General features: G+C 48.7%; 1 protein-coding gene across 1 annotated transcript in view; it reads right to left on the reverse strand.

Annotated features, from left to right (window-relative positions):
• ACACB (acetyl-CoA carboxylase beta) overlaps positions 1-18645 on the reverse strand; it is a 106654-nt gene that overhangs the window by 34191 nt on the left and 53818 nt on the right. Inside the window, exons 20-28 of the mRNA XM_060119398.1 lie at positions 16455-16601; positions 14402-14590; positions 12542-12642; positions 10883-10971; positions 10666-10790; positions 6327-6440; positions 6049-6162; positions 5379-5468; positions 2038-2156 (exon numbers count right to left, since the gene is read on the reverse strand). Of these exons, the coding sequence (XP_059975381.1) occupies positions 2038-2156; positions 5379-5468; positions 6049-6162; positions 6327-6440; positions 10666-10790; positions 10883-10971; positions 12542-12642; positions 14402-14590; positions 16455-16601 (1088 nt within the window). The remainder of the gene's footprint in view (positions 1-2037; positions 2157-5378; positions 5469-6048; positions 6163-6326; positions 6441-10665; positions 10791-10882; positions 10972-12541; positions 12643-14401; positions 14591-16454; positions 16602-18645) is intronic.

An 18645-nucleotide genomic window follows, 5' to 3' on the forward strand; every position in this document is an offset into this window, starting at 1 on the left:
GGACGACACTGCACACACACCATCACAACTCCCTGCTGGGAGAATGAAGCATGTCCTGGGTGATTCCACTGGGAGAGGACTCTTGGGACCTTGCGCTGGCTTCCTCTGAACTTGACGCCATGCCCCTTTTCCCTTTGCTAACTGGGCTTTGTGCCTTTCATTATAATAAATCACAGTCACAGGCATGAATATACTGAATCCTGGAAATTTTCCTAGTGAATTCTAGAAACCATGGGTGCTCTTGGGGACCCCCAATCCAGGTGGGGCAGGGCCTGTGTGTGCCTTCCTGTTGGATACCCCTGAAACCATCCGCCAGGTCCCCTGCTCCCAGGCAGCTGAATGCAGGGGTAACACACTGGTGTGGCAGTATGGGCTGAATTCGGCCCACAGACGGACCCTGTGGCTCCAGACAGACGCCGGTGCGCGCCGCATTTTTAATATATTCCTTATACACTGACTACCTGTCCACACTGAAAAGTTGAGGATTTGATTTTCTTTTTTTTTTTTTGCTGTACGCGGGCCTCTCACTGCTGTGGCCTCTCCCGTTGCGGAGCACAGGCTCCGGACACACAGGCTCCGCGGCCATGGCTCGCGGGCCCAGCCGCTCCGCGGCATGTGGGATCTTCCGGGATCGGGGCACGAACCCGTGTCCCCTGCATCGGCAGGCGGACTCTCAACCACTGCGCCACCAGGGAAGCCCTGATTTTCTTTTTAAAGTCTAGCTTTCCTGCTTCTCTTGGAAAAAACATGGAAAGGTTTGGCCTCACCAGCTGCTTTTCTGGAACTAGGACAACAGCCCCTCAGGCATGGCCGTGTTCTTGAGTTCCCCGGCTCTGGCCATGCTCAGCGCCCCTTGGGCCTGGACCTAAGTCCTGCTGGCCTCTCGCCTGACCTCCCCTCTGGTCTCAAGACCCAATTCACAACGTGCCTGGCTCTACAGACACAGGTGCAGAGGGTCCAGCCAGGCCCTGCTGGGCGGTGAGACCTCACCCCTCATGACCTTCCCAGAGGCCTGCAAGAGCTGGGCTGTGGAGGCAGCTGAGGCCACAGGTCCCAAGTAAGCTCCTGGCCCTCCCAGCCGACAGCAATGGCAAGGGCCTGAAACAGTCAGGGAAGCCCTCTAGGGTCCTCAACATCTCCCTGGCTGGTAACACCCTGTGTCTATACTGAGGGTCACAACCAATAACCTGGACACCCATGTAGGTTCTTCCAAGAAACAAGGCGTGAGTGACCCCCGGCCTTCAGAGGGCGGCCCCCCTTTCCTAACGGGGTTGAACTGCTGTGACAATGCAATCCGAAGGGAAAGAATTCCTCCTCAGGGGCGGACAAGTTCAAAAGTTCTTACACCACCCTTCCCACAGACCCCCAAAATGATTCCAGGCCCCCAAAGAGTCAGTCCCCTTTTCTCTCAATTGGGAAAATGTCACAATTCTTTTTTGGGGGTGGGGAATAAGTCTGAATGAAATAGAGTGTGGAAGCACTCAGCATAGAGCCCAACCCACGTCATGCCATCAGACGGTAATAATAGTATCAGTCATGAACTTCAAAGGGACCCTTAATATTCATCAACTTTCTGCATGCCAGGCACAGCCCTAAATGCTGTCTTTGCCTTATTTCATTTACTTTTCATCATGGTCTTGGACAACTCTGTCCAATAGAACTTTCTGCAGTGACGGAATGTTCTAGAACCACAACGTCCAACATGGCAGCCACAAGCCACATGTGAGCTTGTGGCTAGTGCATACTTTAAATGCAGCTGGTACAACCGAGGAACTGAATTTTTAATTTAATTGTAATGCACTTTAATTTCGATATCCCACAGGTGGGCAGTGGCTACCGGAGATAAGCACTGGGCTATCTCCATCTTACAGACGAGAGAACAAAGATGGGGGGAGATGCCAGGGTGGGGAAGTGGTGCACCTGATGTCTTCCCAACAGTTCCCAGACATCCCTGCTGGGTCCCTCCAGAAACAGGGCTACAGTGGTCAGGGAGAAAAGAAGCACAAGCTGGCCCCCCAGGTGGGTACCACTCTGTACCGGTTTGGGTGGGAGGAGGGCAGCATGAACTGGAATTCCACCACGCAGGTGTCGTCCGGGAGCTGCCGGTGCTGCAGGCTGGTTAACTCATAGGCGATGTAGCCCCTCCGCACATAAACCTAACGAAACAGAAGCACAGCTGACGGAGTGCCCTCAACACCTGCGAAAACTCAGGCTGAAGGGTCCCAGAAACGATCTTGAAACATGATCCCTAAAGTGGTAGCTAACAGCAAATTTGCTCACTCTTCAGGATGCTACTTTCTCTGCAAAGGACCAGATAGTAAATATTTCAGGCTTTTGTGGAATATATCTTTATCACAACTACTCAATTCTGCTGTTGTAGGGACTTCTCTGGCAGTTAAGACTCCATGCTTCCACTACAGGGGGCATACATTCCTGCCACCGACAATATGCAAATGAGTGGGTGTGGCTGTGTTCCAATAAAACTTTATTTACAAAACCAGGCAGTGGGCCAGATGTGGCCCACGGACTATAGTTTGCTGACTCCTGCTCTAGAGTAACACTGTCCAACAGAAATACAACACAGGCCATGAAGGCAATTTTAAATCAATTTCAGATTTTCCAGTTGATACTCAAAAGGCAAGAGGTTAAATATAATTTTAATAATACATTTCATGTCATCCCCAATACCTAAAACATTATCATTTCAACATGTAATCAATTTTTAAAAATTAAGATATTTTAAATTCTTTCTCCATACTGAGTCTTTGGAATCCAGTGTGTATCTTACACTTCAAGCACAGCTCAATCAGACTGGCCACACTGCAAGTGCTCAAAAGCCATGTGTGGCCAGTGGCTGACGTATTGGACCACACGGTTCTAGAGTCTAAGCATTGGGAATTTTTTTAATTGAACAGGGAAGCCAGGGACTGTGCAGCAAAAGTTAGCACAGCAGGCCTAATTGCTATCCTTTGAAAGGCCTGCTTGCAAGGCTGCCCTTTTGCTAGCAACTAAGAACTCAGATTTAGGGAGGATTCCCACCATTCCCAGATAAGAATGGTTGACGTTGCCTAAACTATGCAAACAGTATGATTTATGTTGAACATGTGTTTTCTTCCTGGGAGTTTAGAATTTTGGTATGTGTCAGGCAGAGTGCCTGTGTGACCAGCCCCCAATAAAACTGTGGGTGCTAAGTCTCTAATGAGCTTCTGTGGTAGACAACTTTTACATGTGCTGCCATAATTTGTTTGTCAAGGAATTAAAAGTGCCTGGAGGACCACTGGAAGCTTGTGTGTGGTGTCCCCTGGCCTTCACCCCATGAGCACTTTCTCTCTGCTGACTGTGCTTTGTATCCTTTTGCTGTAATAAATCACAACTGTGAGCACATCTATATGCTGAGTCCTGGGAGTCTTCCTGGAGAATCAGTGACCCTGGGCATGGTCTGGGAGCACCAGACACATTTTAAGCGGGGAAAAAACTCTACGCAACTCAAGAGGCCAAGTGAAAACCTTATGTTTACAACGCTCATCTTGAGTCATGAAGAAAAGGTTGGATTCTATTCAATAAAACTGCCCAACAAAGTGATGGAACATGTAAAGAAAGCATCCTAGAAAAATCACTAACAGAAATAAATGGGATTCAGCACTTTATTAAGTGGGGAAGGTGGGCTGCTGCTTTCTATCTGACTTAGGACCCTTAGACTTAGGACCCCCTAAATAGGACAGGTGTTTGGATGATGGGTGACAATGGTGATCAATACTCACATCTGATGCTTACTCATCCTGTGAGGTCAGCATTACTATCCCTATCTAAAGTGCAAGAATCTAAGAGTCCAGAGAAGGAAAGCAACTTGCCAGAGGTCACACAGCTTGGACCTTTGCATACGCTGCTGACCGGAATCTCTGCTTCTCCCTCCCACCAATTCCTACTTGCTCTTCAGACGCTTTCATGTCACTTTCTCATCAAAGCCTGAGTCGAACCCCCTGGTAAGGTTAAGTACTGCTGTGCAATTCTCATCACGGCCTGCATTTTCCCTTTGTGGCCCTATCACATGTATAATTAAAGAAATACTGAGTGTGTGTCTCTCCCCAGCCAGAGAAGCTCCACTAAGGCAGAGACTATGGTTATTCTCTAATGTATCCCCAGCAACTGGAATACAGTAGGTCTCAATAATTACTGGTGAAACTTGAAGACAGGGGGAAAACACTTGGTAGCTACTTAAGAGTTGTGTTAGGTCTCACTGCTGCGAACAAAGAGTGGGGCCTGGAGGGGTTCTTGGAGTTGAAACCAGGGGAGGGGTAAAAATTGCAGGCCCAGAGACAGTGGCTGTAACATGCTTACAAGCCCAAAATGGTCTCCATGGAGACCCAGTCAACCTTCTGGCATCAGGATGGGTGACCCATGGGGTCTAAAAGATGGCAGAAGAGTGGGCACCACAGGGGACTGAGACTCCAAGTTCAGAAGGTAAAGAAATGAGGAGAGGGCTTCCCTGGTGGCGCAGTGGTTGAAAGTCCGCCTGCTGATGCAGGGGATACAGGTTCGTGCCCCGGTCCGGGAGGATCCCACATGCCGCGGAGCAGCTGGGCCCGTGAGCCATGGCCGCTGAGCCTGCGCGTCCGGAGCCTGTGCTCCGCAACGGGAGAGGCCACAGCAGTAAGAGGCCCAGGTAACGCAAAAAAAAAAAAAAAAGAAATGAGGAGAAATCACCAGGGGAAGACAGTCAAGTTGAAAACACCCATCATCTCATAACTCCTTGAAAGGATTCTGAAAAGCAGATGAAACGTCGTGATGCCCTGAAATTAACCAAACACCTCTCAGCCCCTGAATTCAGGAAGACCAGAGCGGGAGCAGACAACCTGGCTCTAATCCAGGTTTCACCACTGCTCATGTTCACCTCTGCCTGACACACAGGGAGGTCACCTTAAATTGTTACCTAGGCAACTTCCGGCTCTCATAGTTCCAAGTGAAAAACTCTTTCAAAGGTACCTAAGGCAGGTGAGTTGGAAAGTTTGGATGAAGTGCCTCAGACTTGGCCCTTGGGGGTTCATATTTAACTGTGCCTGGTCCGGAAGAGGCTGGAAGGGCACACAAGATAGCAGGGCTTACCAGCAAGGACTCTGGACTAAGACAGACCTAATGTGAATCCTGGTTTTGCTACTTCCTAGCTGTGTGACCTTGAGCAAGTTGCTTCACCTCTCTGAGCCTCCGTTCTCTTCTCCGTGAGACAGGTGTAAGTAACAGGACCTACCTGGTACAGAGAATGATAAGATCACGTTTGCCAGGCACGTGGCCCAGGGTCAGGCATGTGGCAGGCGGGCAGTGGATGTTAAGACCGGCATGGTCAGTACTGGTGCTGTTACGGGGGCCTCTCTCCTACTTACCTCCAAGGATGCCATGCAGACGACTTTGTTAGTATGATAGAAGAAAGTGGGCAGGACGTCAAATATGGTCGTTTCTGAGAGTATTAATTTCTACAGGAAATGGAAGGGGGAAAAAGAAGGAAAAGGGAATGTTAACAAGTTCTAACCAGCAGTCAGATAAGCAGGAGGGATGGGGGCAGGGAAGGAGGCTGGTCGTGTTGTTATCACGAAACGTTGCCCATTTCCCAGGCCCACGAGATCTGAACATGGAGGCAGTTCTGGGGTGACTGCTCCCAGGGCTCCCAGCTCCAGATGTGGAGGGGGTGCCTGGAAGCCTGTGAATGAGGCAGATTTAGGGGGTGGGGGAGCCCTGGGAAGATGAAGCCATGACCCAACCATGTGAGTGCTCCCAGCTTCCAATAAGTTCCATCACACATGAATTTTTAACATCACACCTCCTGGGAGAGCCTTGCTGCCTGAGGCTCTGTCCATCCTGCAGGACTCAACCTCTCCCAGAGCGTCCCCTGGGCAGCCCTGCCCACACTGGACTAAACCACTGGAGTTGGCAACTGTGCCCTGCACCCGAGTGCCAACCCATCGAGGGAAGGGGGAGCCCACTTCCCCACCCCCAGGCCCCACCTGGGCCACAGCGTGTGCTCTCTGCCAAGTGGATGGATGGAGATGGCCTCACCTTGAGGTTTTCCGGGCAGAACTGGTGGCCATACAAGTCGACGGCAGACAGGAAAATGGACTCCACCTGGTTGTGCCTCAGCTCATAGGAGGGGAGGTGGGAGGCAATCAGGACCTGCAGGGGGAGGGGACAGAGGGGCTGGGGTGAGCCATCCTCATGGGGAGGAGCCAAGGGGCGGGTCCTGCAGCAGAGGGGACATGCACGGTGGGGGCCGCGCGTGGGGAACGACAGCACCCTGTGACCTCATGCGCAGTGGGGACCACAGCTGGCAACCCTACCTGTCTGGCTCTGAGGGCCACCTTGCAGTGCTTGCTTTTGCTCAGCTGAGTGAGCTCGCTGAGGATGGAGGTCAGCTCATCTGACAGGGAAGGGTCTGGGCCACAGAGCTCATCCTTTGGGGGAGAGAAACAAAATCCAAATGGCTCTCTGTTCTACCAGAAGGAAACAGGCCAGCATTCACCCTTGGCCAGGGGGGTGGGGGGGTGGCTGCCCCCGCAAACCTGCACAGTAGGATACACATACCTTTAGCCACTCTCCACCAAGTACCCCCCTGTTCATTCACTCTCCCATTCATCCACCCCAAAACATGCCCTAAATTCCTGGCATGAAGAAAAAGACAACAAAGTCTCTGTCTGCATCACTATTAATGGCCAGCACTTATCAGGTACTTACTATGGCCGGGCAAGCAGCTAGACCCTTTCCACTCATTTCCTCAAATGCCCCCAACCCACTGACAAATTACTATATGATTCCCACTTTACAGATGAGGAAACTGAGGCTCAGAGAGGCAACATGCCTTGCCCCAAGGCTACCGAGCACGTGCAAGGCAGAGCCAGATTTGAACCCAGGGCTCTCCTGTCCCTATGGCCTCTCCCTGTTTCCTCTAAACATTGTTGCCTGACTTATGGAGCTCAGTTTCAGAGAAGAGGGATGAGGGGAAATAGAGGCAGGTATGAACAAAGAGTCAGAGCCACATGGGAGGCTTTGGTGAGGGTGTGTAAGCTACCCTCCAGGAGCCCCGGTGTGAGGGGAGCATCTAGGGCCTGGAGAGGTCAAGGGAGGCTTCCTGCAAGAGAGAAGATCTAGAGGTGGAACCTGCAGAAGAGGGAGGGATGAGGGTTCCTATGTGCACCCTTCCTCTCCGCTTCTGAACAAGGGACCTTTCTGCTGGAGACCAGGGCCGCATGCGACTGGTCTATGCAACTCCTCTTATGCCCTAAATGCAAGAAGGGCTTGGTAATGGCTCAGAGCTTATACTCCCTCAATACCCACAAAGACAGAACAATGAATGCTGGGAATCTGAATGCCTGGGCATCACACTCCCCCTTCCTTGCACCAGGCCATTCTCCAAGTGGTCACCAGGTGGTGGGGCCAGGGGTCATTCTTTTCCGCATCTGCGTCTGCATTTTCCTAATTAGAATGAGACCACACTGTTTTTACAATCAGAAAAAAATTTTTTTTAACATATTAATATTTCACACTTGTACATAAACACATAGCATGTCAGCGCTGAAGAAATCTCGTGGGAAATTATTCTAAACTTTCTCTCCCTCCCAAATTCTGATTTGCTTTATCAAGTGGCGGTGGCATTAGTCTCCATCATTCCACCAGCCTGTGGCTCCAAGGATAGCACAGGACGCAGGCGCTGTCCAACAGCCAGGCTAGTGGTTTTCTAAGAGAGGAAAGGCTCAGGAGTTCCCTGTGGCCTAGTGGTTAGGATTCCAGGCTTTCACTGCCGTGGCCTGGGTTCGATCCCTGGTTGGGAAAGATCTTGCAAGCCGTGTGGCATGGCCAAAGATAGGAATAAAAAATAAAAAGAGAGGAAAGACTCAAGACAAGTTTTGTATGAAAAATTTTTAAATCTGGCCACCACACTCTACACACAAAAGTCTAAAATACTCTCTCTCTCTTTTTTTTTTTTTTTTGGCGGTACGCGGGCCTCTCACTGCTGTGGCCTCTCCCGTTGCGGAGCACAGGCTCCGGACGCGCAGGCTCAGCGGCCATGGCTCACGGGCCCAGCCGCTCCACGGCATGTGAGATCTTCCCAGACCGGGGCACGAACCTGTGTCCCCTGCATCGGCAGGCGGACTCTCAACCACTGCGCCACCAGGGAAGCCCTCTCTCTCTCTTTCTTGTTAACTTTTGTGAAGTGGTCCCATGGCGTATATTTTAGCTCACAGCATCATGTTTTGTTTTCTTTGTTTTGTCACTAGCAAAGTCCTGTGACCACTGAATTGACGTTCAGAAATGAGGTTCCCTGTAAAGACTCAAAAACATTTCATTTCCAAGTAATCACTCAATTAACAAGTCTTTGCTCAAAATCTCCAAAGCATCAAATACCGTCAAATGCAAAGAACTCACCATTTTCTAGCAAATGGAAACAAGAGAGCCAGAAGAATAATGAATCTCACATATAACCCCCAAACCACACCTGCTACAACATTTTTAGGCTCCTTCACCAAGAAGCCCCTGGCAGTGCCCTAGTTCTCTGATCTGGGGGCCATTCCACCAGGCTGTCCTCTTCCCCAGGCCATCCTCTGATAAAAATTATTTTTAAGAACTTCGCGCCCAAAAGAGAGTTATTATGTACACAAAGAGTAGCAAACAGCAGAACTACCCACAGACCCAAGCCCTGGCCTATGAACAAATGGCGAGTGGACTGTAATAAATTATATAAAGGCATCCTTTGTTTTACAGACACTCACACTTAAAAAGACTCCATCCAATGGAGGTACTTTGAGAAAAAGGTTATATTATTTTAGCAATGAAATTCCCCCCAAGACTAGATATGTCCTCGGTCTTAAGTTCCCAATCCTGGCTGCATATTGCAAGCACTTGGGGAGCCTTCCTCCCAAATTTAATTTTTTTTAAAATTTTATTTATTTTTGGCTGCATTGGGTCTTCGTTGCTGTGCACGGGCTTTCTCTAGTTGCAGCGAGTGGGGGCTACTCTTCGTTGCTTCTCACTGCAGTGACTTCTCTTGTCCTGGAGCACAGGCTCTAGCCATGCGGGCTTCAGTAGTTGTGGCATGCGGGCTCAGTAGTTGTGGCTCACGGGCTTCAGTAGTTGTAGCGCATGGGCTTAGTTGCTCCATGGCATGTGGGATCTTCCTGGACCAGGGAATGAACCCGTGTCCCCTGCACTGGCAGGCAGATTCTTAACCCCTGCGCCACCAGGGAAGTCCCCCAAATTTAATTTTGAAGAACTTCAAAACTACAGGAGATCAGTACATTGAAAATTATCCAGATTCAGCAGTTGCTAAACTTTCACACTTGCTTTTCTAGTAAGCATACGTGCATGCCTGTACACACAAACACACTCTCTCACTCTTTTCTCTTTCTCTCTTTCAGTTGCAGACACCATGATCCTTCCCACTACTTCAGAATGTACCTCCTTGAGAAAAAAGATCTTTCCCCAGCTAACTGTAGAACTGTTAAAACACCCCAAAAATTGAACACTAAACCAATATTATTATCTAATATACAGTCCCCGTTTAAACTTCCCATTGGAGAAGCTTTCAGAAAGTACTAATGCCTGGGCCCCATCCACAGAAACCCTGAGTTAATGGACCAAGGGTGGGGCCTGGGCATCTGTATTTTTTAAAAGCTCCCCCATCCCCACCCCAGGTGGTTCTCAAGTACAGCCAGGATTAAGAGAATCTCATGCTGCACTAGGAGATTTTTAAATGATTCTTTACAAAAATATCAATATTTATGAATCCATCTTGTTAGGGTGTTAACTGCCCTATAAGCCCAGGCCCAAATCTGGCCCACTGCCCAGTTTTGTAAATAAAGTTTTATTGGCACAGAGCCACACTCATTCATTCACATATTGTCTGCAGCCACTTTCACGCTACAATGACAGGGCTGAGTAGTTTCAACATAGGCTGCATGGCCAAAGCCTGAAATATTTACTCTCTGGCCCCTTACAGAAAAAAATCTGCCGACCCCTTCCTGCTATAAGCCAAGCCCAAGTCTCTGCTACTATCTGCTGATCCTGCATTTTCTAAGTCACGTCAAGGAAAAAAATTTTTAGCTATAAAGGATTGTTAATTATTACCCGGTAGGAGGAGAAATAAGAACAAAGACATTCCACGCTTCACCAAGAAGGCAAAGTGAAAGCCCTACCAGAAGACTCGGAATCCAATACCCCTTGACTAATCATAGCTCATGACTCTGGAGCCACGCTGTGGGTTCAAATCCCAGCTCTGCACTTATAAGCTGGGTACCCTTGGGAAAGTGATTTCACCTCTCTGTGCTCTGTCAAAGGAGGATGAGAACGGTACCGACCTCCTAGGGCTGCTGGGGGAATTAAACAAGTTAGTATTTGTAAAGCATGTCAGGAGTGCCTGGCACACAGTAGGTGCTTTGTGGGTTAGTCATGATCTTCCCCAGGGGTCAACATATCCTACCTACTGCCTAGTTTTATAAGCAAAGTTTTATTGGGACACAGCCATGCCCATTTGCTTACACTGTGCCACAGCAGCATTGAGAGGTCAGGACAGAGACCATATCCTGGGCTAAATCTAATATATTTACTCTCTGGCCCTTTCCAGAAAAAGTCGGTGGAGCCCTGAGCTACCCCCACTCTGGGTAAAGGGCGACTTTTCTTGCTTACGATCAACATGATCACCAGCTGGTTCTTCTTGGCCACCTGTGCGTGGGAGAAGATGCAGTCCAACACCTGGGACATGTCTGGTTTCAGCTGCTCCCGGAGGTTTATCACACACTTGTCGTAGTGGGCTGCAGGGAGACAAAAGGCCACGTGGGGTAAGGCTCGGGGCCCCTCCTGCCCCCGTGGGCTTGTCACCAATGCTTGCGGTGGCGACTCTTGCCTTGTTGGAAATGGTGCTCAACCAGTAAATATCTTCGCAGGAGATCCAACACCACCGCCTTCATGTAGCCCCGGGTCCCACTGCGGTATCTGGGGAGGAAGGGAAGGCTGCCTTAGTGATCGACTCCACTTCCTGGGGTGCCGGAGTTATCCACAGCCAGGACTTTTATGATTTGAAAAAGGAGAAAACACTAATAAAGAAACTGGAGGCTGCTCCCTCTAATCTTTAGGCCTGGGAGGGATGTGTGAGTTAGTTCATTTGTGCTAAGAACTCCGCAGGCCAGAGAGACCAATGACTTGCCCAAGGTCACACATCCAATGAGGGGCCAAGCCTGAGCCTTTGGATGATGCCTGCCCGTCCCCATAGAGAAGGAAAAACACTTACAGAGTTGGGATGCTGAAAGGGGTCAGCCTTGCATGCATGGTTGAAAAGCAAAAATTTTCAATTAACCACTCAATGTATAAAGACAGATTGGAAAACAAAACAAAACAAAACTTGAAGGACATTTACCCAAAGATCCCTGTGTAAATTTCACTTCCCTTTTAAAACCAAATGGTAACCTGGATGTTCCTTAAACCATTTCCTCTTCTAAACTATTTCAGAACACAGGGAATTGAGTTTTTAAGAGAATGTGATGCTGAGTTTTAGGGAAGCTGAAAGCAGCTTCACCCCAGCATCACCAAATGGCAACAAAAGAGAGTAAGAACCTAAAATACTCTTTTATTCAGATGTGATTTTAAAAACACACACGAACACAACATAAGACAGAGCTTTGAGATTTATATTTAACACACAAAAACCTGCTATGGAATTTGATTCCTTTATCATTTGTTCATTTCTCCTAGGCATTTCCATTGCTGAAGGATGGGTTAGCGTTAGCGGTCAAAGTGTTCCGGGGAAGGGATTCCCCTCCTAGCCCTCAGCTGTGACTCTCACTTTGTGGGGAATCCAAACTCAAATCTCCTTCCTCAGCTGCGATCCTATATTGTTAGTAGGAGTCCCCATGAGCCAGGGAGCGCCCTGAAAAGGACGGCATTTTCCTATAGTCCTATATCCTCTGCACCTCTGATAGTTTCTGGCACATGGCTAATATGCGCTGAATTAATCCGCTGAAGTCTGAGAATGTTTGGATTCTGTCCTTATAGGCAAAGCTTTCTTGCTGGGTAGAGTTTTCATGCAAAAGGGCAGTTCTTTTTATCACCAGAATAGTTCTCCCTGCTCAAGAACTACTTAAGATAAAATACAAATTCTTCGCCAACTCCTCCTTTGCAAGGATCCCCCAAAACCGCAAGGATAATCTGTATAATCCTTTACAGCCTATAAAGCCATCTCATCCCACTGTCTCATAATCAAAGCTACCACAAGGACTCACTATGTGTCAGCACTTTACAAAAATCAATCTGCTCATAGCTCAAAATGACTTATGGTGTGTGAAGTGTTTTTATCCCCATTTTACAGACTGGCAAACTGAGATTCACGGAGGTAAAGGGTGTTGCTTTGTTCTGCTATTAGGAAGGGCTGTGCTGGGGCTGTAACTGGGGTATCGGACCCCAGGTACTGTCTCTCAGTTTGAGCCTGCCCTTAAGATAGCACCACCCTGGGGCAATACATGGATAACTGAGTGTGATAACCACACCCCAAGGAGGGCCCAGGACTCACTTCTGGACCAGCTGCACAATGCTCTGGGTGTTCATGAAGAAGACCTCCCGATCGGCCTTCCGCTGCAGGGTGGCCGCATGGCAGTCCAGGATGGTGGCTATCTGCATGGGAAAACAGGACAGGTCTGGCCACTCAAACCACACAATCTGGTTGCCACGCAGAAGTCACCAGAAGGACCCACCACAGGCTCCCATGGAGATCCCATTAAAAAATTTAGAATTCCAGCCCCAAAGCCCTCTGGCCACCCAGAAACAGCTCTGCACACCCCACTCAACATGTGGCTTGAGGACTCAAGAGCTCAGAATGACAACAATCACATAAAGACACACACCACTGTATCATCCCTTTCCACAAATACAAATGCTCTGGGGAAAGAGGAGAAAGGAATTTCCAACCCCAGGGAGCATGAGGGTGTTGGGTATGGGGGTCCTATTTTTACAGTTAGATTTAATGCGATCGGCATATTGTTTGTGGTGACAAAAAACATGTAATGAAAAACCTGCATCAATAACAAATTCCTAGAAGGTTGCAACGTGTATTTTTCTCAACTGGGGTCCTTGAGAGCTTTGTTTTCATTATTTTTTAGTTGAGATAGAATTCATATACCATTATATTCCACCCCCCTTCTTTTATTATTTATTTATTTATTTATTTATTTATTTTGCGGTATGCGGGCCCCTCACTGTTGTGGCCTCTCCCGTTGCGGGGCACAGGCTCCGGACGCGCAGGCTCAGCGGCCATGGCTCACGGGCCCAGCCGCTCCGCGGCATATGGGATCCTCCCAGACCGGGGCACGAACCCGTATCCCCTGCATCGGCAGGCGGACTTTCAACCACTGCGCCACCAGGGAGGCCCCACCCCCCTTCTTTTAAAGTGTACAGTTAATTCAGTGCTTTGTAGTATATTCACAGAGTTGTGCAACCATCACCACTATCCAATTTCAGAGCGTTTTCTTCTCCCCCAAAAGAAATCCTATAACCATTAGCAGCTACTCGCCAACCCCCCTGCCCCCAGCCCCTGGCAACCACTAATCTACTTCCTCTTCATGGATTTGCCAGTTCTGGATGTTTCATATAAATGGAATCAGGCAACATGCGGTCTTTAATGATTAGCTTCTTTCACTGAGCATCATGCTTTCAAGGTTCATCCCTGGGGTAGCATGAATCAGTATTTCATTCCTTTTTATGGCCGAACGATACTCCAACCTAGAGGTTGACCTCTGGGAATAAACTGACTTACACTGACCTCGGGCGCCCCAGATTGCTGATATGTGGGTGGGGTGATGGTGGGAGGCAGCCCTTATAACCAGGCAGAGGGCACGAAGGTAGAGGTGGCTCTTCCAAATGCAGATTTCCTTTAAAATGCCTGATAAAAGCACCCCCAAAAAAGAGCAAAACGAGGCCATTGTAGAATTATTAGAGATTTCTGATACTACCCGGGAATGGTTTCCATTCTTAAAAAATATTATATATACGTATAGCCCCAAGATTGTCACCTTACACAAAGCAGAGGGGGAGAATCAGTGCTACACGCTGGCAAGAAGAACTCACAATGTCCTCTACTGTGTCAGCCAGCGTATTTTTGGAAAACGCTCACTCTGCTTGCGCCAACTGCTTACTCCTGTTCCGAAGCCGAGTTATACAGAGTGAGGCCTAATAACTGTTTATGTTCCTCTAAACAACTGTTGCTTTGGGGGGAATGCTGCGATTCTGCAGAGAAGGCGTGAAAGAAAACTCTCAGTCCCCAGCATCTCGGGTGTAAGTGGGTCTCGTGAAGCCCGATTTGATCAGAGACCGGACGTCCGCACTGATGGGGAGACAAGCTCCCAGCAGGGCTGGAGTGGGGGTGGGGGGCACCCACCTGCTGGCTGGGGAACTGGCACAGCACCGAGGTGATGTTGCTGGCGTACTGGGCCATCACCCTGCGGACAGCCTTCTCCACGGGGGCGGGGATGCGGCCCGACACGCTGGTCATGATCTCCTGCAGATCCAGCAGTGGCAGCGTTGGGTGCCGGAGGGTCATCAGGAGCTTCTGCACCCAGTCCTTCAGCTGCAGCGGGGAGTACAGAGTCGGCCCAAGGCTGTGCTGGGGGCATGGGCACGGCCACCCACCACAGGGCGGCTGACACACTCAGCCCATCCAGGCCCCGTGCACTTGAGTGGCCAAATATCTAGACCCAGTGGCCTGTAGAAAAGTCCAGAGTAGAATGGTCCCCTGACCACAGGGGGAACGAACACCCAGTTTCCCGACCCAGGAAGGCCCCACTCCCCTCTCCATGCATCCAAACAGCCAGGCTGGTGTGGGGATAGAACACCAGGCCCTAGGAAAAGCGAACATTTGTGGGACACTGGCTTTGTGCCAGACACTGTTCTAGGACCTGGATTTGCTTGTTCTCATTTGATCCTCAGAGACAACCCTACGAAGTAGGAATAATCATTATTTGCATTTTCCAGTTGAGGAAACTGAAACACAAGAGAGGTTAATTAAGTTACCCAAAGTCACCCAGCTAGTAGGAAGCAAAGCCAGGATGCAAACTCAGGCAGACTTCAGTTGAGGAAACTGAAACACAGAGAGGTTAATCAAGTTACCCAAAGTCACCCAGCTAGTAGGAAGCAAAGCCAGGATGCAAACTCACGCAGACTTCAGTTGAGGAAACTGAAACACAGAGAGGTTAATCAAGTTACCCAAAGTCACCCAGCTAGTAGGAAGCAAAGCCAGGATGCAAACTCAGGCAGACTCAGAGACTCTTAACAGCTGCATTGCAGTGCTCCCGGCTCACCCGGAAGCAGAACTGTTGATGGTCTTTGAATGGGGAGGATAATGGCACCAACCCCATAACGTGGTTGTAAGGTTTAAAAATGAAACCATGGGGCCTCCCTGGTGGCGCAAGTGGTTGAGAGTCCGCCTGCCGATGCAGGGGATACGGGTTCGTGCCCCGGTCTGGGAGGATCCCATATGCCGCGGAGCGGCTGGGCCCGTGAGCCATGGCCGCTGAGCCTGCGCGTCCGGAGCCTGTGCTCCGCAACGGGGGAGGCCACAACAGTGAGAGGCCCGCATACCGCAAAAAAAAAAAAAAAAAAAAAAAAAATGAAACCATGCACACACAGGCAAGTGCAAAGACTTAAAAAAATGTTGTAATTCTAGCAATTAAGCAGCATAACCTAGGGGCTAAGTGCATGGACTCTGAAGCTAGAGGGCCAGGGTTCAAGTCCCCTCTTTGCCTCTTCATGGGTGAAACCAGGCAAATTTTGTAGCCTCTCTGTGCCTCAGTTTCCTCACCTGTAAAATGGAAATAATAACAGTTCTTACCTCCTAGGGTGTTGGGACGGTGAAATGACTTAATAAGGTTCAAGTACTTAGAGTAGTAGATGGCACATAGCACATACAGGACAAGGGCTGAGTTATTACTATGACCACCATCACTGTGGTTGGCTTTTCTGGGATGGAATGGGATGTAGCACAATTTTATAGTTACTGACAGTTGAGTTTAGCAGCATGGGTCTTTCACGGAGGTCTGAAAATCTGAGGACTTGTTTCTCTACAGACAACGGGACCCTGGGATGATGAACAGAGTTGTGTTTCTGGACAAAGCCCCTTCCTCGCTGTCTCTTTAAGAGGGTGACCCACATCGACTCCTTTCTTAATTTACTATGTGAACATTCTCAGCGTTGAGCTGAACCCAACCCCAAAAAGCAATGTCCCCTTTACAACAGTTTATAATCAGAGAGAAACATACACTGATGTTTACAATGAAACTGAGGAATTTCCTGAGAATGGGTCCTTGATAGAAACAACAGAGGATGAATCATTTTCTCATTTCTTACCTCAATAAAGATCTCTGGGATCTCCTGGCTCTTCATACGGACCTATGCACGTGTGTGTGATACACACCTACCCTGCACACGTGACCCACCTTGATGCTAAAAATAGGCTCCGGCAGACAGTAGCCCTTCATGATGTTCCTCAGATTTTCCAGGACACTGTGAAAAACCTGGTGCAGTTTCTCTCCGAGGATGGGCAGCGTTGGTTGGGAGGGCAGCTCTCCCGTGAACGGCTCAGCCTGATGAGACACCACAGGAGTCAGAGGTCAAGGCCACTGTGGCCTCTGAATGAGACATACAAGCCAAGGGTTGAGGCAAAGCTGCCAACACACAATATACGCAATACACATAATGCGGTTATCATGAAGCCTGCGGGGGAGGCGGGGACAGAAGAAAACATTGTATTGGAAAGTTAAAATTGCTACATTCACACCCCTGTGTGTGGTTTCCAAATCTTCCCCTTTACAAATGTCAGCGTCAATTATGTACCCCAAATAATTCTGGAGGGCGTTAGATGTGATAAAAAAAAAAATGTTCACATGTTGAGATCTGGGGAAGTCATTCTGGCTTCTACATGAGTTAACTTGAATTTCATGCTAACTAGAGCAGCCAGTTTGTAGCCAATCAAACATACATCGTATATCTGCTTTAATTATTAAAGAAAAGGGCGCACAGACCAGAAGTAAAGAATGTCCATGTTAAAAATAAAGATGAAATGCCTCCCTTCCTCGGATGCCAATGCTGGTTCTCCTTTGATGATAAGATTCCCTAACCAGGTGCCAAGGCCATATGGACTCGTCGTGTACGTGCTGATCTGTTCTGTTTGTGTGTGTGTGTGTGTGTGTGTGTGTGTCTTGAAACCTTGAAGGAATGTATCCCTGACTTGTTTCATGTTCGTTGCTCTGACAAGACATAAAACTGTGCTGAAAAAAACGCTCCTTGGGATCAGTTCCTCAGAGTTATCTGAAAGGTTGTCTTTCGGGCTATGGTCCTGTTTGGTTCAAATAAAACTCTTTTCTATTCCTATTAAAGACTTTATTATTTTTGTCGACAGATGTTTTTGTTTTGCTTTGCTTTCTAACCAAGATCATCTTCCTGTTTTTTCTCTATTTATTTCAGTCTCACTCGAACCCCAAAGATGAATGCCTAGCAGAGTGAAAATTTAGGAAACTCTCATGCAAGTGTCCGTGCTTTTTGTAAATCATAAACATTTAGCCTTAAAGGATCCCCAAATAAAAAGCTCCCCAAAGGGGAAACACTGACTTAATGTATCCATTCGTCTGTTAATTTATTCTACAAATATCCACGCAACACCAACTGTGTGAGGCACTGGGACCCAGGAGCTGGGGCATGCTATTCTGCTGGCCCAGAACCCTCAGCTTCCCGTCCCTCAACTCCACTCCCAACCCTGCAGGCTCCTCTCACCCTTGAAGATTAACCGGAGGGTTTCCTTTCTCCACAATCTGCTTCTCCACCTGGGCCTTCACAGCCAGCGGCCAAGGGCAGTCCCTCTGACTGCACTTACTGAGCTGAATTACAAAGGCTTATCTGCCCGTCTTTCTCAGGGCATCTGTGAGCCTCCTGATCTGTTGCTGGGAGCTGTCTCAAGAACCTAGCCCAGGAAACGTTTGCTAAAAGGAATCACAAAGCAGGCACAGACCTTCCTGGTGATCTAACAAAGCTCAGTCTATTTCTAGCTTTGGGAACCCTCTAAAAAGAATAATGAAAAGAAGGAGAAGAAAACAAATGAAACTAACAGAATAGTCTGAAGAAAAGAGTCGATTTGATTTTTTTAGAAATGCTTTTCTAGGTTTTCTTTTATCCTGGGCATATACACTAATTATTGTAGAGAAAACAAAATTACATGCATAAATGGCGAGCCACCTCCCCGCAGACCTGGCTTACTCTAGGAGGGTAAGTCATGTCATGTCACGGAGACATGACGGCTCTATATAACGCACCGGGGGGATGATGTTTGCGTCAAAGTTCACAGGAAGAACCCTTCCCCTGTAAGCGTCTGGGAGAAAGTTCTTCCAGGCAGAGGGAGCTGGCCCCAGGGGGACGGTTCTGGAGCATTCGATTAAGGGAGGGGTAGCGGGAGAGGAGATGAAGCCAGGGAAGAAAGCAGGGCACAGCTCAAGGGGGGTCTTGGAGATCATCGGAAACACATGGCTTTTATTCTAAGTGGGATGGGAAGCTGCTGAGAAGGATGTGAGCACAGGCAGGCACACTCCTATGCCCGTCGTGCTGGCTGCTGTGAGCGGGTGGTGGCAGGAGAGCCGG

Source organism: Mesoplodon densirostris, chromosome 15 (assembly GCF_025265405.1).
Source record: "Mesoplodon densirostris isolate mMesDen1 chromosome 15, mMesDen1 primary haplotype, whole genome shotgun sequence".
Lineage (NCBI taxonomy): Eukaryota > Metazoa > Chordata > Mammalia > Artiodactyla > Ziphiidae > Mesoplodon > Mesoplodon densirostris.